The sequence below is a fragment of the Polyodon spathula genome, chromosome 1 (genome assembly GCF_017654505.1).
Source record: "Polyodon spathula isolate WHYD16114869_AA chromosome 1, ASM1765450v1, whole genome shotgun sequence".
Classification (NCBI taxonomy): Eukaryota; Metazoa; Chordata; class Actinopteri; order Acipenseriformes; family Polyodontidae; genus Polyodon; species Polyodon spathula.
In genome coordinates, this window is record NC_054534.1 from 21,628,309 (window position 1) to 21,652,227 (window position 23,919).

General features: G+C 37.7%; 1 protein-coding gene across 1 annotated transcript; it reads right to left on the minus strand.

Annotated features, from left to right (window-relative positions):
• Positions 1-7,146: 7,146 nt before the first annotated feature.
• On the minus strand, positions 7,147-23,528 carry LOC121315548 (alpha-aminoadipic semialdehyde dehydrogenase-like). Its single transcript, XM_041249732.1, has 18 exons — positions 23,304-23,528; positions 22,358-22,411; positions 19,841-19,906; positions 19,661-19,741; positions 19,040-19,163; positions 17,765-17,897; positions 15,978-16,022; positions 15,542-15,619; positions 15,237-15,334; positions 14,469-14,510; positions 13,949-14,043; positions 12,558-12,642; positions 11,775-11,881; positions 11,471-11,587; positions 9,329-9,426; positions 8,841-8,914; positions 8,577-8,652; positions 7,147-7,318 (listed from the first exon to the last, which is right to left on the minus strand). Exons 1-18 carry the CDS (start codon positions 23,502-23,504, stop codon positions 7,264-7,266), a joined length of 1,629 nt encoding a protein of 542 aa, XP_041105666.1. The 5' UTR covers positions 23,505-23,528; the 3' UTR covers positions 7,147-7,263.
• Positions 23,529-23,919: the final 391 nt, after the last annotated feature.

Sequence of the window (23,919 nt, forward strand, 5' to 3'; positions counted from 1 at the left end):
AATCTAAATTAAAGTCTGATCAAATTTCTATTATGCTCTTTAATAAAAGTGTCTCAGTGTAAATGTTATTCCCATCTTGAAAACGATTGTAGTTTCCAGTTTAACAAACACATTAATCAATCTACACTACAAAATGTTTTTGTTTTCAAATGAAATACATTTGGAACTGCATATAATTTGGTCCAGCAAAGCATGCTATCATTGTAGGACAATGCTGTGTGTTAATATCAGTCATCATGGGAACTACATGACAGGCTATTGGTTATACACCACGGCTCTCACTGGAAAGGAAAATGGAGCAAAATAATGAACTTCAGAGCCTATTCTAGTGACATCCTGCTGATATACTATTTTTACGGTAAGAATGAAGTGACTGTTAACTTTCTTCCTTGTGTATTTGGTTGTGAACCTATACATTCAATTGAGATCAAGAGAAGTATGATGAACACTACTGTAACTCATTGTAATGTTAGCATTAATGTAATCATTCATACCAGTAGTACAAACGCCACTACACCGGATGTGTGCATTGTGAAATCCTCGAGCCACCCAAGATATTTCACCATCGTGCGCTACTTGGAGTTTCACAGATGCATCCTTGTTTATACATGTATTTAAAAGCGCTTGAAAAATTAGACCCACACATCAATGACTTCATTTCAATTAATTAGAAATCTCACGGACTGACATCAACTCAAGTTTTAAGTAGATTGTTTTTGTACTGTAGACACCCTCTAAAGCTAATAGAACTACTTTAGAATCGTGAAACTCTAAATGGTGACAAAAAGGACAAGGGTCTGTTTATATGTGGAAGTTGTTATTAATATGGAACTACAATAGAGTATATTTGTAGAAATTAACTTGTCTATTGCCACCTTCTTATTGTATTGAACCCTAGGCCCACGAATTGTTTCTACTTTACATCTATGTTTTATATAAGCACCATATTTAACCAATATTATCACATCTCGTAATGATAAACAACACACTGAAGACTGAATTGTTTACAATAAACAAAATGGTTGCAAAGAAAAAAAAAAGACCAAAAATGCACAAATGTGTCTAGATATGCTTCCTTAATATTGAATATATTAAAAGTGAACTTGAATACAAACACAGTGTGCCGCATCCCATTTTGCAGAATGTATTTCACTAGCTTGTTTACTAATGATGTGAAGTCACGTTTCTGGTGTGGTTGTTTTATGTTTGAAAAAAGGGGGCCTGTAGTTCTAACAGTCCTTCTCACCTTGCAATGTAAGGCACCTCATATAATTTATTGCTCTGCTAAAATCTATTATATTTGTATTATTACTATTACAAAAGGCTATAAGTATTCAGATCTCGAGTGTTAAAAGAAGTAATTCTTTACTCAGTGTAATCGTTTGCTGTGGAAATGTAATTAGGCGGTGTGAAAGAAATGTCAATTTTCATTAGGAAAGGGCCTATTTGTTTTATAATTAGAGATCGGCTTTAAATCTTTCAATTTAGTTAAATTGTGTATGATTTTTTGTGTAATTCATTCTTGTCAATCACTTCAGAATTATACAGCGACATAAATTTGACATGCCTGGTTGAATTATTAACATGGTATTTTGCAGAACTGTCTACAGCAGCTGTTTATCTAAATGGTAATTTACCAGTTCCCCAGACCTGGCTCTAGCAAGCGGTTGTTATTATCAATTAATAAAAAATAAAAAAAGTAGCATACATTTTATTTTTAGAGAATTCATAAATACACTGTACAGCATTACAAGTCACAGCATTATTATTTTCCCTCCAGATAAAGTCTACACTAAATACATCATTTACTAATTATAATTTTTTTTCCTCCACAGATCATTTATTCAGGAGTTACTTCCACTGCGCAGATCGAAGGAAAAACTAAATCTCTACTGACACCTTGTAAATTGTAATTTAAAAAAGCCATTTAGCGTTCTAATGGGCTGCATCACGCATTCTCCTCTGCAGCTAGGCATTTCAATGTGTGGAAGCGACAGCGAGTGGGAGAAGTACAGGCGTGGAAAAGTACAGAGCAGTTTCGAAGCAGAAAGGAGAAATTGCATCTTGAATTGCTTTAATCAGAAAACAGAGGACATTGGGGAAACACAGCAGCAGCTCAAAGTCAAACAGCCTCGTGTGTTTTTCTGATAACAAACAAGCTGAAACTCGGAGCAGCTGATTCAAATTCAACGCCTTTCTGAGACACGGGCGAGGGGAGGAGCCAACAGCACAGCAGAACAACGCAGTTAAACGAGGCAGTCCTCCCAGCGACAACGAGTGGGAGAAGTACAGGCGTGGAAAAGTACAGAGCAGTTTCGAAGCAGTTTGAAAGCAGGTTGACGGCTGCAGAAGAAACCAAACTTCAAAAAAAAACCCTCAACATGGTCTTCAAGCCAGTAATCTGTGACACCTGCTTGATGTGGGAAATCCGAGAAAACCCAGCGGAGCTAAACCAAGTGTGCGTAAAGTGCCGCGCGATCCAGGATTTGCATAAACTACTATGCTAGAAATGGAGCTGGAAGAAGTGAGACAGCAACAGGATCTTGAGGAACTGGCACACCCCCAATTCATGGAAGTCTGCATCACCCCTAACAGACTGAAAGCCACCAGGGAGATAGAAGGTCAGAACAGCTGGGTTCAGGTAGGCAGAAGCAGGGAAAAAAAGAAACTTCATCAAACACAACCACCAGAAATCAAAACAACCAACAGATTTGAGTCACTTCAGAATTGTGATGAGCAGAACCAACAACAAGAGAATGAAAGGAACAACATCCAGGACCCTATTGACAGTGGTGACCAGACAGCAAAAAGAAGGGAGGTCATGATTGTTGGGGACTCCATATTGAGAAACACAGCAAGTTCAATTCGCAGTTTGGACCCCCTTACTACAACAGTGTGCTGCCTTCCGGGAGCCTCGGTCAAGCACATCACTGAGAACGTGGACAGGCTCCTAGAACGAACAGGAGACGACCCGGTAGTAGTCGTCCACATCGGTACAAACAACATTGGAAGAGACAGACCAAAATCCCTGCAAAACAAATTCAGAGAGCTAGGAAGGAAATTAAAAGAGAAAACCAAAACTGTGGTATTTTCTGGTATACTACCCGCACCTTGCAAAGGACCATATGGACAGCTGGAAATAATTAATCAAAACGAATGGCTGAAGACGTGGTGCACACGGGAAGGCTTCACCTATCTTGATCATTGGACCACATTCTACAACGAGGACTATCTGTATAGACGGGATGGACTGCATTTAAATAACAAGGGAACTAGTCTACTCGGAGAAAAGATCCTCGAGCAGGTTCGGAAGCATTTAAACTAGAAAGGAAGGGGGGAGAAATCAACAAAAAAACAGAAGGGAGACCGCATCAAAACAAGAACAACAACTCAGGTAAGACAACCATTAAATGTATTTATCTAAATGCTAGAAGTATCAGAAACAAAATTCTAGAACTTGAAGCTACTGCACTAACAGGTAACTATGATGTGATAGGTGTTACAGAAACGTGGTTATCTGAGAGTGATGGGGACGAATATAATATTTGTGGGTATACACTGTATAGGAAAGACAGGCAGGACAGAAGAGGAGGAGGGGTAGCGCTATACATAAGAAACAGTCTTGAAGCCCAGGTGTTAAACCTGGACAAAGAAAATAAAACCGAATCAATATGGGTCAGAATAACGGACAAAAATTCAAAAGGCATAATAATAGGAGCATGCTATAGACCGCCAGATTCAGACGGTGAGCAAAATAATCTGTTATACAATGACATTAGAAATGTGTGTAGCAAAGGAGAAGCCATACTAATGGGGGATTTCAACTTCCCCCAAATAAAATGGGAAAACCCGGTGGGTAGCGCGAAGGATGAAATTGAAATGGTGGAAATGACAAATGACTGCTTCCTAACACAATTTGTGAAGGCACCCACTAGAGGGGAGGCATGCCTTGATTTAGTCTTTTCAAATAACGAAGATAGAATAACTAAAACAGAGGTCAGAGAACCACTGGCAAACTCAGACCACAACATGGTCTCATTTGAAGTGTTTTTTTAAATCCCCAAAAGTAAAGACTAAAGCTAAGGTTTACAATTTTAGAAAAGCAAACTATGAAGGTATGAAACAGAGACTAACAGAAGTAGATTGGAGTAAAATAGAGAAAACACCCACAGAAGAGGGATGGTTGTTCTTCAAAAATGTAGTACTAGAGGCGCAAAACAATTATATCCCTAAAGTAGACAAATCTAAATGTAAAACTAAATTGCCAAAATGGTTTAATAGATCAATTAAAAAAAATATTCAGCGAAAAAAGGCACTTTACAGAGCATTAAAAAAGGACCAAAAAGAAAGTACGCAGAAAGAGTACACAGAACTGCAAACGCAAGTCAAAAAGGAAGTTAGAAAGGCCAAGAGAGAAATAGAAATAAACATTGCTAAGGGAGCTAAAACCAATTCCAAAATGTTTTTCCAATATTACAACAGCAAGAGAACATTCAAAGAGGAGATTAAATGTTTAAGAGATACAAATGGCAAAATCATAGATGATTACTTTTCACAAGAGGAAGATACTGACAACATCCAGTGTCATCCAGTTCCTATTTAAATAACTTTAGCATAACTGAGGCAGAAGTGTTAAAGGGACTAGGAGCTCTTAAAATAAACAAATCCCCTGGGCCGGATGAGATCCTCCCAGTAGTACTCAAAGAAATGAAAGAAGTAATTTACAAACCGCTAACCAAGATCATGCAGCAGTCTCTTGACACAGGGGTGGTACCGACAGACTGGAAAATTGCAAACGTAATACCGATCCACAAAAAGGGAAACAAAACTGAACCAGGTAACTACAGACCAGTAAGCCTGACTTCTATTATATGCAAACTTATGGAAACTATAATAAGATCCAAAATGGAAAATTACCTATATGGTAACAGGGTACTGGGAGACAGTCAACATGGTTTTAGGAAAGGGAGATCGTGCCTAACTAACTTGCTTGATTTTTTTGAGGATGCAACATCGATAATGGATAATTGCAAAGCATATGACATGGTTTATTTAGATTTCCAGAAAGCTTTTGACAAAGTCCCGCATAAAAGATTAATTCTCAAACTGAACGCAGTAGGGATTCAAGGAAACACATGTACATGGATTAGGGAGTGGTTAACATGTAGAAAACAGAAAGTACTGATTAGAGGAAAAACCTCAGAATGGAGTGTGGTAACCAGCGGTGTACCACAGGGATCAGTATTAGGTCCTCTGCTATTCCTAATCTACATTAATGATTTAGATTCTGGTATAGTAAGCAAACTTGTTAAATTTGCAGACGACACAAAAGTAGGAGGAGTGGCAAACACTGTTGCAGCAGCAAAGGTCATTCAAAATGATCTAGACAAGATTCAGAACTGGGCAGACACATGGCAAATGACATTTAATAGAGAAAAGCGTAAGGTACTGCACGCAGGAAATAAAAATGTACATTATAAATATCATATGGGAGATATTGAAATTGGAGAAGGAATCTATGAAAAAGACCTAGGAGTTTTTGTTGACTCAGAAATGTCTTCATCTAGACAATGTGGGGAAGCTATAAAAAAGGCCAACAAGATGCTCAGATACATTGTGAAAAGTGTTGAATTTAAATCAAGGGAAGTAATGTTAAAACTGTACAATGCACTAGTAAGACCTCATCTTGAATATTGTGTTCAGTTCTGGTCACCTCGCTATAAAAAAGATATTGCTGCTCTAGAAAGAGTGCAAAGAAGAGCGACCAGAATTATTCCGGGCTTAAAAGGCATGTCATATGCAGACAGGCTAAAATAATTGAATCTATTCAGTCTTGAACAAAGAAGACTACGTGGCGACCTAATTCAAGCATTCAAAATTCTAAAAGGTATTGACAGTGTCGACCCAAGGGACTATTTCAGCCTGAAAAAAGAAACAAGGACCAGGGGGCACAAATGGAGTTTAGAAAAAGGGGCATTCAGAACAGAAAATAGGAGACACTTTTTTACACAGAGAATTGTGAGGGTCTGGAATCAACTCCCCAGTAATGTTGTTGAAGCTGACACCCTGGGATCCTTCAAGAAGCTGCTTGATGAGATTTTGGGATCAATAAGCTACTAACAACCAAACGAGCAAGATGGGCCGAATGGCCTCCTCTCGTTTGTAAACTTTCTTATGTTCTTATGTAATGTGTACGTCACCGTGAATAACTCTAGCCAAAAAGGACACAACTTTACCAGTGCTTTTAAAATAGATGGCACTCGAGATAAAAATAAATAAATCAATTTTCCAAAAAAGTATATGCTGTGCCATTTTCTGTAGTAAAATACAATTTCCAATAAAAACGAACATGAGCAAGCTTTTAAATAACATTGGGGATTTACCATTCAACCAGTTTACAATCCACAAATCACAAAAAAATATGGATTGTAAAACATATTACCTTAGAACCTAGATAAAAAAAAAATCTTCTCCATTAACACAGAAAAGGTCCCACTTGTAAGACTGAAAGTGTATTATTGTTGTTCATGTTTGCACTATTTGACTAAGACTCATTATTGACATAATCCTGCTACATATTGTCAAGCAAATCTTAAAATGTGATGCTTCCGATATAGAGAACAATATATAGGCTTTCTGGTCTAGTCCAGCCAAAAACCTGAAATTTGATTTCAAAGCTGGTTTTATCTCAAGGTATTTTGTTTTTCTAGTGCAGCCACACCAACTATTCATCAAAATAAAATCATTCATACATTCGTTCAAAATAAATGCAAGATTTATTTCAGTTTACAAACTTTCTCCCTGTAAATCAATGCTGCATAACAGGTACATAAAGGAGTAGAAAACATTTGATAACGCAGGTTATGACAACTCATCTCAAACAAACATCTTACTTCCCATTCTGGTACTGTATGTCAAAACAAATAATTAGTGTCCATTGGACAAACAGCACGACTAGATGTATAGACAGAATCTGTATTAAAAATGCTACCTACATAAATCAGCACACTATTCCAACTCAGGCAGTGCACAGATGACAACATCAAGGGAACTGTATGAAGAACTGTATAATTTTTAAAATGACAAGAGTAACTAATGCCAGAACAATCATTAATATGACATTATTTTTAAAGCAGTTTTTTTTTTCCCCCAAATTGAGACATCATGGGTTTAATGACAGCTTGTAGGAGAACATGATTTGTATTCTCCCTTTTAAAGCTTATAGAAGTGCTGGAGGTTTGGGGGAGTTTCAGATCTTTATTTTCACTCAAATTTGATTCCCTGGGCAAGAGGCAGCTCCTTGCTGTAATTGATGGTGCTGAAACAAACAAACAAAAAAAAAAAGTTAATTAGAGCCATCTAGTGCTACTGTACATGAACAATGGTAACTACCAGAAATGCCCTCTAGAACAGTAGACCAAGTCACATTACATGAACCAAATAACGTGGCATGACATGTTTCCACACACCTGTATGGTGAAGCCCAAACTGATAAAGTTTTCGATCTTTATATAGAGGTGGGGCCTCCCAAACTCACCCCTGAAGATCTACCTAATTATTTAAACACTTTATTCTAATTATCCCCTTCAATTGAATGGATATAACCAGGGGTTCAATTACTTTTTCACATACCCTGAATCTTAATTACTCATTGTTTGTCTAATTCATACATAACACCGTGTAACAATTTTTTTTTTTTTTTTTTTTGTTCCTGGGTAGTAAGTGTTATTTCCTAATTGCTTATGCCTCAAAAGTAGAGAAAATGGCTATCATTCCCCACAAACTTTGCTTTTGTGAGCAGGACAGTGATATTTCAAAATATCACTATTTCCAATGGGAAAATGGGCAAATGTGTGTTTTTTCGTTCACATAAAGTCAGAAAAAAACAACATATGAATCCAAATTAACATGTATTTATACTAAAGTAATACAAAAATGACTACAAAAGATTTAGAAGTGAATAGTTTTTCGAGATTTACGATTATACTGTATTTACTGTATTTAATGACTGATTAGCAATCGAGTCTCGGTACAGCTGCATAAAAGCAGCATGTTTTCACTCACTCAGGGTTGTGTGTTCGGTGAGTGGAGAACGAGATTGGAGATGGAGGTAATAATAATTGGAATAATAATAATAGTTAAAATATCAGCTCACCATGTTTGTCTGTGTAGTCCATTTTGTTTGTCTATTTATTTTGGCGAAACTACCGTGTCCTGTGTTTTGTTTGTCTTTACAACCTTTTATTTTCTGTCTGTTCACTATTGAATGCTGAGAGAAACCAATTGCTCAGCTCCACCCAACTCCACCTCTCTGTTGTTTATTTCCCAATTCCTGTTTCTGGTCTGACATCACCCACTACAGCCGTCTTTGTGACAAGCACCCACCCTTCAAAAGCCTAGATGATTCACAAAAAACTTCAACAACGTGTTCCAATATTGTGAGATCACTAAAGGCCGTATTCCCAAAGCATTTAACCCTCATGCTAAATTAATTTTACAAAAACAAAAGGCGCAGTGCAAAGTTAACACGGTAGTAAAGGCTGTGTAACGGTCCTGTATCTGGACTGCACACTTACCAGGTGGATCTCCTCATGTACTGTTTCCATGCATCACTTCCGGACTCTCGTCCGCCACCTGTGTGCTTTTCACCACCTACAAATAAATGAAAACAACTAGTAAAAAAGAAGCATACCTTTTGTAAATGTATACTGTTGTGTGCACTTGTCTGGGAATACTTTTTAAAAGACTACCAGTTAAATACCCTATCCTTTCCAGGAAATGAACTGGATTTCATTCACAAAAATGACAAAACAGATGGCCTTGCCCATTGTCTGGCTTACCAAAAGCTCCTCCAATTTCAGCCCCACTAGTGGGAATGTTCACATTTACAATTCCACAATCTGATCCTTTGGGTCTAGGGGGAAAAAAAAAAAAAAAAGGTTGGAGAATGTTATCGAAGTCTGACCTAATGAAACATCAACAGACAGCACTGTAATCTAGTGCTAGACTTACAAAATAGTAATTTGCAATTATTTAGACAGAACTCTACAACAAATTGTAATTTACAGATATCTCAAACAATGACATTTGGGCTACAAAAAAAACAAGACATTCTAACATACAAAATGTATCTGAAACCATCCATACTCCATATTTATATATATATATATATATATATATATATATATATATATATATATAATATATATATATATATATATATATATATATATAGTGCCTTGCATAAGTATTCAGACCCATCAAGGAGTGCCAGAGCCAATGAAACAATCCCTCTACAATCAATTTTAAGTGTACAATAACACTTTACCCCAGCCAGCGGAACACTTTGCCCATATCGGTAGTGAAGATGCTGCTGGACAGTCCTTGTTTTACTTCATTGTTCCTTGCAAAAGCTTCTTCCTCTGTCTGCAGGAAGAAATATTACTGCTTAGGAACACTTTGAAGCTTAATTGTAACTTAGTGCATTTTAGTTGACATGATACATCCTAAAATGAATAGAGATTATTATCGTTTAGTAAAACACTAAAACTGTCACTATCAGCTCTGTCACAGGACATACATAATATCTGATCATAAGTACAGTACTCCCTCTCTGTAAGGCAGCCCTTCATACTGTGTGCAGCAGGGCAGGGCCCTGCTTGTAAATAGTGTTGGTTTGTGTATTGGTGATAGTGGTTGGCAGGGATGGGGTTAACTCCTATCCCTGTCAAATACATGTGAGAATGTGGCTGGGGCCTTAATTGAATGATTAATGGTTAATTAGGCTCCAACCACATGGTATTTATGGGGAAATCCTTTGTTTGGGAGGTTGGTGCTTGGGCGAGTGTAACCTGTGGATTAAACTATGTTTTATTCTGGGGTAGTCAGTGAAGGCGAATGCCCAGCCTGACAGCACTCTATTATTGTTTTGTTTAAACCTTTTATTTTGGCCCTTGCGTCTGTTACTTTTACTGTGCTGCTGTTGATGGTGTTCGTGACTTGTTTTGTTGGTCCTTTTTATTTTGCTCTGCGTGCAGTGTTTCGATTTATTTTTTGTTTGAATAAAAACGTGCACCAGCGCTTTCAACCCCGCAAGTATCTGCCTCTGGTCAGCTTCCTGGTCTGGGGATGTCGCTACAAAGCTGTCCTGTCACACTGTGGAACAGGTTAGAAGGTGGTACAGTCATGGCTCCCATTGACCCCATAATGCTATTACACTAACACTAGTATCCTCGTATCAATATGGAACACATACAGCACTGTCTCTTGACTATGGCTCCCGGCTACAGTGTTATAAAGGGGGAGCACTGCATACTGATGCAATGCACTATACTTTCAAACACAGTAGCCTCTGCCTAAGAACACCCCTAGGGAAGCAAGAGAAGTGTTCTCTAAGACGGAGCCGGACACAATATGCCAAGGCCAATCACGATATGAATGAATAAGTAAGAGAAAAGCAATAGGCAAGTGTGTAAATAAACTATGTCTATAAACTGTGCAATACTGAGAAATATAAAACTAAAAAATACAAAGTGTTAAAAAAAAAAAGCAAGCAATCCTTGTTAAATGAATTGCTTCGTGGTTGTAAGGTAAATGGCAAGCAACACCTTTTTTATTTTTTTGGCTGGACTTGCTATTTTTATTTCGTATTCTTGATTTGTGATGGCCATTACTGGGTATATCATTTTCAGCCTAAATAAAACAGAAGGAACTGCACCTAATTGTTTAGTATTATTGCAAGTCAAGGAACTATTATTTCTGTTTTGTTTCCTTCAAAAATTCACAGGATTTTCAGGGTAAAATATCACACATCAACAACACTTACATATAATGTGCACCTTATGAAATGTGACAGGTGTTACATATGGACAGAATGTGTCCATTACCACACACATGCTCTGTTAGGTGTTTCTACTTTAAGGAAGAATAATGTATTTGCTGGCTGAAATACCAGTGTAAAGATAGGCTAGACCTGTTCTCACAAGAACGAGAGCTCATTTAAGTACCATTAGCCACCTGAACCTCTGTAGGATAGCCTTAACTGCTCCACTGGCCTATCATGCAGCTCAGCTCATAGATCACAGAAGATGTGTAGATTTGTTAAGATTGCCTGGATGTGTTTCACCTTACATTAGCATTGCCAGTCACACCTAAGTTTTTGTTATTATGATGCTACCTTGAAATGGCTATCGTTACACCAGAGGAAGGAATTTAAAACACAGCAGGTTGACTAGCATTCAGAATACTTACTGTACATTTCTGTACATTTTTTTTCTTTTTATCAGGTTTGCTATTTGTATCGCATATCCACAACCACAAGTTCTGGGTCAATAATCAGCTGGGGATTGTTACCAAACTTATTTCTCTCCACAAGTGGTGCCAGCGAAGTTCAAGTGGCTGTACATTAGGGATGATGACCGTTGCTAAAATGTTATTACTGCAGCCAAGAATAGTTTGCAAAGGTTCTTACCTTGAACTTGAGCACATACAGGATCGGGGCAAATGTTTCTGTGTGGACAATAGGTGCATTGTGGGCAAGACCAGTGACAATTGTGGGCTCCACGTAGTTTCCAGGTCGATCGATCACCTAAAACATTATTTATTTATTTATTTATTTATTTATTAATAGAAACAAAGTGTTACCTTATTGATCAGCAACATAGTTTCCAATATAAATGTTAAAGACTTAGGATGCAATAGTCCTAAAAAGATGTTTTATAATTTTTTTTTAAATATGATACACGCTATTTTAGAAATACCACTCTGCTGCCTACCTTTCCTCCATACACCACAGTGCCCCCTTGCTGTTTGGCTTGATCAACTGCAGCCAAGTACATGTCTACTGCCTGTTTGGTGTGGAGAGGTCCGTACATAGTACTAGCTGTGAACACAAACAGGAAAAATGATGAAAACCCATGCTTTCAATAGTCCAAGACAGACTCAGTGTGATGTCTGATTGTTGCATAGATCTCCACACCCTGTACACTTTAAGTTACAGAAAGCTAATCAATACATTTTCTCTCCTACCTACAGAGGTCCTTGAAAATAACCTGTCTTGCTCTGCTGCAGTTTTCAATTTAAAAGCGGTAAATCTCGAATTCAAACTAAAACTGAAGTACAGTCATTGCTGATACAGTATAGTGCAGAGAAGGTTAGGTTAACACACGTTCAAATTACTGCACTTGCAGCACAGTTTTCGAATTTCCCAGTTTACAGGAAAGTATTACAATGAAGCGGATTGTTTCTCCATCTATTATAATTGAAATGTGCTTTCTAAAACAAATTTAAATTTGACCCAGTATAGTGTCTTCCCTCATATTTTCAAAATGCAAACTCTTTGAGTTCTCACATCATTCACCCACATGATCTTCAGAAAGCTTTCTGGGCCAGGCTAATCTGGGTTCAATAGAACAATATCCGAATGTGCGAGTAAACCTGGAATAGCAATAGCCTGGAAACCCTGATTACAAAAATACTTCCCTATTATATATACACACACACACTAAGGAAAGCCAAGTCAAAATGAATAAATCACTGTCAAATTAGAATGTACTTACGGTCCCAAGGATCGCCGATTCGGACTTGCTTGTAGGCCTTGGCTAATTTTTCAACCACTACATCGTGAACACTTTCATGTAAGAACTTAAAATTAAAAAAAAACAAACAACATTCCATGAATTTGTTCAAAAAGACACATACTGTTTAAATAACATACCTGTCACTTTTCTTTTCATTGCCAACATCCTGATAACTTTTTTTACACTTAAAGTTTTAAGTCTTTTTCAAAAGGTATTTTGAAGATGCCCACTCTACACTCAGGTTTGATATCAGGGGTGTGCCTCTGATAACCGCCGGAAGAGCGATTAGAAAGAAATTAATGCAAACTACAAGTGCTCTGGCTTTGTGTTCTGAGTGACATCATGGGTTGTTATTGCTGTGTTATCTGTTTGGCAATGTGGGCTATAATCCTTACACTATTAGCTATAATAATTATAATGTTTGTTACTGTTCACATATTACAGTGTCTGCAAACAAGTAAAACTAGCTTTGTTAAATATATATGCAAAACTGATAAATGCGTTCGGTTTACCTCAACATTATAGACTCGATGCAGTATAATTTATCAGATATACACACATTTTTACAATGTTGCTTCATTACCAGTAATATAAAACACTCAAGAAAAGTTAAGAGTTTGAACTAGTGGACTTCAAAAAACAAACGTTAAAGAAATGGAAACATTTGCATATTTTATACAGGTTCAAGCTCTACCTTGAGCGTGGGCGAGTAGGGTAGCCAATTGCAGATTTACGACCAGTATTTAAAAAATGTACTCTACTAAACATGGATATGGATCGTTTATTAATTACTAACCTAGAGTGCTGGTATTTTAGCTCAGCTCATAGACTATAAGAATCAAAATTACTGAAGTTACAGTTCTGGTGGAAAACTTGCATATATTGTATATGTATGTGTTTAACAGGTTTATAATAAAATATATATGCAGTCAAAAAATATTTAGCAAATAATGCAAGGATAGTACACAGCGCTTTCTTGAGGAATATATATATATATAATATTTATTTTCATGTGTATGTGTGTGTAACGCCATTTCTGTTTTCTTTTGTTTCCTGTATTTTATTATTCTTTTTTTGGTGGGAATGAGACAGGCTGCACTTGCGGTGCTTCAACACAAACTAAAAACTCTGTGGAAACCCAGTGTAAGAAAGCAGCACAATATCATTAGTCACGCAAGGCCAAATTGGAACACGGACACAAACTACATTGAAACCCACACTACCTGAGAGGTACTACCAAAATGGCATGAGAAAATTACAGCCATAGTATTTCACAAGTCAAAGCGAACTCACTCATCACCACGTTACTGCTTTCTTGACAAACTTTGTTTATTTTAAATTATTTTAAAAAAATAGGCCTCAAATCCTACCAATCGCCTAGTTGTTGTGCATCGCTGTCCTGCAGTTCCCATAGCAGCAAACAAAGCCGACGGTATCACAAGGTTCAGGTCAGCATCCTCGAAAACTACGAAAATATAAAGCAGATGTATGAAGGTTGATGGATCATTCTTCTTTTACAGCAACTGAGCTTTTTCTTGTGTGTGAACTACTTGTCACAACTGCAGTTTAAAACTGACAATACACAAAATTGTCAAACATTAGCGAGTAAATGACTTCATGATGTCATACTAGTAGGCCATATTCATATTTTGTACCCCTTTCCAAATTACAATATCTTGTTTAATGTGAAGTGGCTCTGTTTTTACTGCTGATGCACAATGCTTTGTGTTAAATGAAGAAGCACTACAAAAAATCATGCCAAGACGGGCATCTACTTCATAATGGGGTTACTGTAGCACATGCTAATATTAGATATTAATCCAATATATTTTAATTGGTGACAGGAACACTTTATCCTGTTTTAATAATTCACTAACAAAGTAAACTTACCTATTATGGCATTGTTCCCACCAAGCTCCAACAACTGCCGTCCTGCCGGGAGACAAAAAAGGAAGAACTATGATCTTTTGGACTCCTTTAGAAATAAATTAACTCAGGGCAGATGCTTTTGCTAAAGCTTACATAGTGCTCCCTCGTTGTTTCATGTTTCGATAATTCACAATTCAATAATTAAACACATTTGGTTAAGCCACACTTAGGCCATGTTGACAGCACCTTGCACGTGTTCTATAATTCATTGTGCAACAAGCCTTCACTAATTCATTGCTCTCAATATTTCATTATTGATGGGAAAATCAAATGAGATACTATAAGATAGCACTTTATTTTCAATTGTATCACTTTCATTACAGACAGGAAGGGACCAAGTGACTGATCTAATGTAACAAAACAAAAGCAGACTACAGTGGGAGAATACTATGCACTTTGAGCTATTAAAGAGTAACCTCAATTAAACACACACGCACACGCACACGCACACGCCTTTATTTACCTGGAAACATTTAGGGACAGAGTATATATGGTATGACTTTCAGACATGTTGCCATACAAAAAAAACAAACAAACAAAAAAGAAACACCTTAGCTCATCCCGAGAAGGCTATTTACCCATCCTTTTTAGTCGTACCATATTTTGCCAATGCATTTCCTACAGTGTGAGGATTGTACGCGCCATGTCATATTTTCATGACACTGGAGAGAGAATTTGGAGTTTTTAAACTGTAAACGAAGCCACTGAGAATCTAGAATCAAAACTCACCAAATCGCTCCTGTACAGTCAGGGCTACCTGCTTCCCCACATTGGTGCTGCCAGTGAAGGATACAAGGTCCACTCGCTCATCCTTGGCAAGGGCAGTTCTGAAGAGGACACACCACTTGATTAAACACAGCAACACCAACCAATAAAACAATAAGGTTTAATGTCTTGCTCATCTGAAACACTGCAGGTCTTAAATGCATTCTGAACAAAGACGAACACTGCACCTGAAATTTCCAGTACACTACAACTGTCGTGCAACAGTAATGCTTGGCAAATGTGACCAAGGATTAGAAATGAAATCTTACCCAATATCGGCTCCCCCACAGGTCATAGAACAAATAGCACCTGGTAGTTTATTCTCTTCCAAAACCTCTGCAACAATTCTAAAACATGATTGGAGGGAAAAAAATATACAAGGTGAATGCTAGCTAAGTAACATTAATATGTACTGATAATATTTTTAAAACACTGCTTTAGACATGGGCAAGAACCTTATGTAAACATCTACACACAAAAAAAAAAAAAAAAAAAGTATAATTCTAAAATTTCCAGTACATCCCAGATCTGGTTCATAATGCAGTAACACAAGATTCACTCGACATGAAAAAAATATACACAATATCTCAAATAACACTAAAGACTTCTCAAAGTTTCTAATTATTATGCACTTTTTGAATGGAACTACTGGAAAAACAGAAATTTACTCAAGGTGATGGTAATGGTACACTAAACAGTACTTACTTTGTGACTGCTACACTGGTTAATGGAGTTGTGGGTGCTCCTTTCCTATTAATTGAAAACAAAGGTACAATCAGTACAGAGCTTTCAGATATTAATTTCCAACAAATTCTGCATTTCTGTTTTTTTATCCGATAAACTGTATGAAGTTTATTACACTGTATGTATGTGTGTGTATATATATAAAGTTTGTGAATCCCTTTTCACATATTTCAAACCTAAAATGTTATTAGATCTTAATCTTAATCTAAGACCTATAAAGATAACCTGATTAAACAAATTACACAAAAACATGATACTTTTTCTACATTTATTTATCCACAAATGATTCAACGTAAAATATCCATGTGTGAAAATGTGAAAATTTTAGATTCAGTAAATGGGGGCAACCCCCTGAGCAGCAATGACTTCAACTAGGCATTTCCTGTAACTGTTGGTCAGTCTCTCACATCAGTTTTGAGGAATTTTGGCCCCTTCCTCCCTACAGAACTGCTTCAACTTGGTGACATTTGAGGGCTTCCTTGCATGGACAGCTCACTTCAGGTCCTGCCACAACATTTCGATGGGGTTTAGGTCCAGACTTCGACTAGGCCATTCTAAAACGCGGAATTTCTTCTTCTGCAGCCAGAAGAAATATGTTTAGGATCATTGTCTTGCTGCATGACCCACTTTCAGTTCAGCTGCAGCTCATGGACGGATCACCTGACATTCTCCTCTAGAATCTTCTGATACAATGCAGAATTCGTGGTTGTGTCAATGACGGCAAGCCATCCAGGTCCTGAGGCAGCAAAGCAGCCCCAAACCATCACACTCCCTCCACCATGCTTGACGGTTGGGATGAAGTTCTTCTGTTTGAACGCAGTGTTTGGTTTTCGCCAAACATAACAACGTTTCTCATTGAGGCAAAAAAATTCTAACATTGACTCGTCTGTCCAGAGAACACTGTTCCAGAAGTCTTGAGGATCATCTATGTGCTCTTTGGCGAACTTCAGACGGGCAGTAATGTTCTTTTTAGAGAGCAGTGGTTTCCTCCTGGCTGTCCTTCCATGAACACCATTCTTGTTCAGTCTTTTTCTGATAGTTGAGTCATGAACACTCACATTAGCCAAGACGAGAGTGGCCTGCAGATCCTTGGATGTTACTGTGGGGTCCTTTGTGACTTCCTTGATGATTTTACGGTTTGTTCTTGGAAAGATTTTGGAAGGATGACTGCTCCTGGGTAGAGTGACTATGGTCTTGAACTTTCTTCATTTGTAGACTATCTAACTGACAGCAGATTGGTGGAGCCCCAAATCCTTAGAAATGGTTTTGCAACCCTTTCTAGACTGAAGAGCATCAATAACCGTTTTTCTGAGGTCCTCAGAGATTTTTTGATCGTGGCATGACGTGTTTCCACACACCTGTATGGTGAAGACCAAACTCACAAAGTTTCTAATCTTTATATAGGGTGGGTCCTCCCAAACTCACCCCTGAAGATCTACCCAATTATTTAAATACCTGATTCTAATTATCCCCTTAATTGAGCTGATAAAACCAGGGGTTCACTTACTTTTTCACATACCCTGAATCTTAATTACTCTAATTCATACATCATTTTGTTTCAAAAGACATGCTATTGGTTAACATAAACCCTATTGGATATTTAAGAAAAGGTTTTGATTAAAATAAGGCTACCATGGTAAAACTATGGAATTTCCATAATTATCACTGGGGTTCGCAAACTTTTTCTTGGTACTGTATATAATATATATGTACCACTATACCTATGCAAAGTCTAGCTATTCCCATACCACAGACAGACGTTTCCAGAGATCAGCGCTATGGCATTATTCCAACCATAAACAGCTACAGGGAAGTTAAATGCAGTAATGATTCCAACAAGACCAACTGGATTCCACTGTTCAATCAGGGCATGGCCTGGTCCTGGAAATAAAAAACACATTACACTTTATTATACAGCAAACCGGACACTGCTCTACTATTGTTTTTTAAGGAAGGTCAGTCGTTCTGTTATTAATCAATGAAGGTGCACTCCACTTATAGCGGACTCCAAGGGACAATGGAAACCAGTACTTTGTAAACGAAGTACGTAGTATTACAATTTGAAATGCTGTATGTAACTGTGAACCTAAATACCTTAAACAAAAACAATACAAGAAAGCTAAATTGCCAAAGAATGGAAGTTTATTATTTGTACAAATCACACTGTGGGCCATATAATATAATAAGTACCATTTTACGAATGCATATATTTGAATGATGTAATTACAACTGTATGCGTCATTGAAACGTCAACAGGGAGGCGGGTCCATGAAAGCACATAGGGGGGTGCCCACACCAATGAGGGCAGAGCTGAGTGAGGCAAGCTGCTGTGTCAGAGTGCAAGACTGTTTCTTGTTTTTGAACAGGGGTCGGGAATAATCATCCAATAAACCGTGGATTCGAGTACCTGCAAATTTGTGTGTCCCCTTCTTTAATTTTCCACTGTATGCTGCAATATTAATTTGCCTTGTGGGCATTGTAAATCACTTTGGGAACAAAAATGCCAATATTTGTTATAAGGTGAAACACAAACAATGTGGTCTCTTAATTATGGACCCCGACAACTGCATTATAACGGGGTAGCACTGTATGTTGATTTAATTCCTTCTCCTACAAATTGGAAATTAAACTTAACTTTATACTACCATATAGGGCCAAAGTAGCAATTCAATGTGCATGTTCTCCAAGGAGCTACTTTATATCTGCTCTGTTATACATTCAAGATCCTTTGTTTTAACCTTGTAAAAACAGTATGTTACATAAGTACACAAGTACTGTAAAAAAGTAAAAAAATGTAACTATTAACCAGATAAACTATTAAATCCGTAATCCTGTCATACACTACTGAAATCCACACACAAAGTACAATGATGAGGGGAACAAAATGTACACTGTTGTCGTAATCAGACGGTCACAATGTTACGCAAATAAAAGACACGTTAACTCCAAAAAACAATGTTTGTCTGTTACTGCAATTCCAAACTGACTATAACGAATGTGTCTTTTGTCAAGTTGCAACTCACTTTCAGACGGTAGCACAGGTCCGCCGATCATTCGAGAGAGGCCGACAGCATAGTCACAGACGTCTATGTACTCCTGGACTTCTCCGACACCTTCAACAAAGATCTTGCCCATTTCCAAGGAAACCTAGTGAAAATAAATGCAGAAATAAAAAGAAAACTTGAAAATCAATAATCAAACAAAGACAAACAGGTGAGCTGCAGTGAAATAAAGACTAGTTGAAAAGCCTCTCTGAGAAACAGGGAGCAGAGTAGCAGGCTGATTAAACAAATACTCCATAGAAAGGAGGAGGGGGGGTAGCTTTTCTCGGAGATGATATTTATGCAAGTGTGTTCGCAGTGCATATGCTGCTTGTTTCTTGTATGGATGTTTCTATTATGCATTACTGGTTTATACATTTGTTTACAACTAATGGAACACTCAGTTGCAGCTTGTGTTAACACAGTGCTCCCCCAAAACATCTATGTACTTGCTATCAATACTTGTAGATGCAGTGAAATGTCTGTAGTGTTATGAGGAACAGTTGATTGCACCTTCAGGTCACGAATGTTTGTTACCACTAGAAACCTGAGCTCTCATTTTTTATATCATAAACTTAGCTAATGATTTAGATCAGATCTTACCAGGCTGCCCAGAACTTTACTCTTCTTTCTTAAAGCATCTCCAATTTGTCTTACAATTTCTCCACGTTTTGGTGCTGGAATCTACAAAAAATAATGTTCAAGTATAGTATTAAAGTTCAATTTCACAATATGTTAAGTGTTCATCTACATTACCCAGTGAAAAAAAGTGACTCTACTTACATCTGCCCAAACTTTCCACGCATCCTTTGCCTTTTTCACACTTTCTTCATATTCCTGCATAGTCGCCTGGAAAGGAAACACAGATTACTACCCACAAGATCATACTAAACATCTATGGCAAAAGTATAACATTAACTGCACTGTAATTGTTTTTTGTAACAGATTGATCAGAGGATGAAACTTTTAGTTGAACTTGATAAGCTATTTAAATATGTGATCTGTACTTAAACAGATTTAGCTGGAGCCTTTTGATAAATCAAATTCATTTGTTGGTCATTAGCAAGATCCCAGTATCATTCACATCACAAAACCAGAACACAATTTAGCACAAATGGCGTTCTCTGACCTTTAGGAAACTTTCGCGGTTCACTTGCAAACTAACTTTTTTTTTTTCAGGTTTAAGCACTGGAAAAACTAACTCAGCACTGAAAGAACTAATGTGGATGAACCAAAGTGTCCTAGTGAACTGGAATACGTTTTGTTTCATATCGCAAAAAGTTGAAACAAAGCAAAGTGGCAAACGTATCGAGTCCACTTCCAAGCGAAACGAGGCAACCATTTCAAGTGATCTTGGTTCACAAGGCCTCGTACACACACACTGCGATTAGCAGAACAACCGTATTAACAATCTGCACTCGCTGAGGTTGTTTGTTGTGCACACATGCCTTTCATTAATGAAATGAGTGCACTCCCTGTTTAAACTAACAACTGAACTCGGGCTGTGTGGTGTCAGCATGGAGGCTGTGTTTGTTTATTATTTTGGAAGAAAGTACTATACGTAAATTGATCGAGAGCTCGTCAAGCACAGCTTTGCTCTTTTCTGCAAAACCAGTGGAGACGCCATTTTGCTTTTTCTGCATTGCTAAATACAGTGGCGACGATCTGCAGAACCATGTCGGTACAGCGAAACATTTGGACAATCTTCCGACCAGAAGGCCGTGGGAATGACTTCAGCGGTCTCCAAATGACTGGATTAAAAATTAATCTTTGTCATTTACGGAGACCTTTCCTTAAGTGTGAAAAAAAAAATAGCTGCAGTCGCACTGTTGCGTTTGGGGACACAAAATGTCCCATATTGTTTTATTTAAGTTGGAAAACCAAAAATATATTTTTTTCTTACATCAGAATACTATACAACTGTACTTTGACTAAATAAAAAGTATTATATGTTATGTAGTATATTATATACTACTGTTATGAATTTACTGTTCATTAATATTACAAAATCAACATGGCTCATCAGGCTCCTAAATATATATAAAAAATTTTAGCAATGTTTATCACACGGAAATGTCTGACAAACAATGACATCTTTACTTGCACAGAAATCCACGAGCACCTACTGCGGTTGTTTTAGTGCATGCACACACACACACACACACTGAACAGGATTAACTAGTGTGGTACTCGCTGCCTTTTGCAATCAAACTGTGTGTGTACTTAAACTGTATTAAGAGCAAAGATGAACCAGCAACCGCATTTAGGCTGTGTGTGTACGGGGCCTTGGTTTGATGCACACCCTGGTGCGATCCCGTGGTTCTCAGAGGTTTCACATATCACTCCAAGCAGACCGAACCGCACTTCAATCCGCATCCAAGGTGCCCGGAGTGCCCTTACAATGGGGCCAGGACTAAAATGTTTAGTTCATATATTTTCTGGCAGTAGACTTCAGCATGTTACTCAGAACATTTTTACACTGCAGAAAATCAGAACTGGCATTTTTTTTATTACATAAACAGTAAACAGAATATTTATTTTCATTGTGCTGCATACATACAAGAGAGGTTATTTGATTTGGAAATCATTCAACAGCGTCCATCAAACAATGACATCTTTACTTGCACAGAAATCCACGAGCACCTACTGCGGTTGTTTTAGTGCATGCACACACACACACTTGTTCTGAACAGGATTAACTAGTGTGGTACTCGCTGCCTTTTGCAATCAAACTGTGTGTGTACTTAAACTGTATTAAGAGCAAAGATGAACCAGCAACCGCTTTTAGGCTGTGTGTGTACGGGGCCTTGGTTTGATGCACACCCTGGTGCGATCCCGTGGTTCTCAGAGGTTTCACATATCACTCCAAGCAGACCGAACCGCACTTCAATCCGCATCCAAGGTGCCCGGAGTGCCCTTACAATGGGGCCAGGACTAAAATGTTTAGTTCATATATTTTCTGGCAGTAGACTTCAGCATGTTACTCAGAACATTTTTACACTGCAGAAAATCAGAACTGGCATTTTTTTTATTACATAAACAGTAAACAGAATATTTATTTTCATTGTGCTGCATACATACAAGAGAGGTTATTTGATTTGGAAATCATTCAACAGCGTCCATCAAACCCATCACTTCCACCTAGTACCCTTCGGACCTGTGATTTTCCCCAAGGTCAAAGGGCGTGTCCCAATGGCTGATCTTCCATTCTAACGTGGATGTGAATCCTTTAACCATTGGACAACAATATCCACAACAACATACAAATAAATAATGACTTACAGCAAACCAAGAACGTACCTGTCGGACTTTGGCAATAGGCTCATTGTTTGCAGGGCAGTATGAGGTGATGACCTACAAAAGGTAGAGATTAGATTGGAGTTACGACCGGAATGTGGTCGAGCCTAGACCAGTATTAGGGAACGTTCTATTTCATATGTCACCAGTCCAGGGTATCTGCAAAGCATGATCAGATGGTATTGGTTGTCAGCAGTAATGTGTAGTCAATGACCACAGAGTTCTAGGACCAAACTACCCACTCTACCCCTTAGGATGGGCACTCCAGCCAAGGTGAAGTGAGGCACATTTGTAAAGCACAATACAGAGTAATTTAGTACCCATTGCTGGTAATCTAGGATCCTTTATTACAGACACAACACACCAATGTTTACTCTAGATTTATTTTTAATGATGTACAATGTTTTGCATAAACTGAAAGAAAAATGACCAGACAGGTACCCTGTCAAAATAAGAAGAAACATAGCTCAATGTTCCAAGAATCAGAATAGATAAATAATCATTATTACTTCCGACTGAATTTGTTATTTAATTAAAACTACCAATGAAATTATTCGAAAGAAAAAAAAAAATCACCTCCTAGTTTTTTATAATAATATTAGAGGGTTATTATTTTAAAAATTAAATAGTTAACAATAAAATTAATTCAACAAATGCACTTCTTTGAACTATACCCAAAAAATGTGATGGATGAGCAGACATTGGTTTTGAAACTGTTCTAATCGGTGTTACGGGGTTGAAATAAATAACTCGGGACACTGGTGGTTAAACTTTAGATAATCACAACAGTTAAGATGCCAAAGTTTTCTGCGTGCATGTTGCCAATGATTTTAACATTATTATTTTTATCAACGCGTTCAATGGGTTAATCCTACCTTGCTGTCGTGTTTCAGATTATTTTTAGCAGGCCATTCTTTTATCTCTATCTGTACTAACACCTCCCTCTTACCTCTCCTTTCCCTCCCCAAGTCCCGTTGTAAACTCCGTCGTTTTCCTCCTTCAGTCCCAGTTCTTTCAGCCAGGAGTACTTGGGCTGATTAATCATGAGTGTAGACATGGCTGCGGTCTGCCTGTAACAAGAAAACAGGACTTTCGTCCTAAAACCCGAATACTTTATAATACTAAGAGTCTGGGTAATAACTCGCTGCATGGCTGGAGTAAATTGGCAAATTAAGACAGCAGACACAAGTATAAGGACCAGCCCATCTGAACTGAACGCTGTGATTGGATCATAGGTGGCTCTACCCTCAAGGCGTTTTTGGTGCTGTCAGGGGCAGGAGGACATTTTGGTGCTGTGTGCCATAATGCAACGTTCCACACAAGAATCAAAGAAGTGAAGTCGGTATAGGAGCAAACCAAATTATAATGAACACATAAACTATGGTAGCATACTTTACACATTACAATGCTACAGCGTGTTGGTTTATACTTAAGCCGTCTCAATCAGAAAAATACACGCCTATTTTTTTTACCTGTGTACGTTGGACATTTGCAATAAGCTTTGCTTCTATTTTATATTAGTATTAGTGACAAGTATTTGCAAAAGTGAAATTTACTTATAAAGT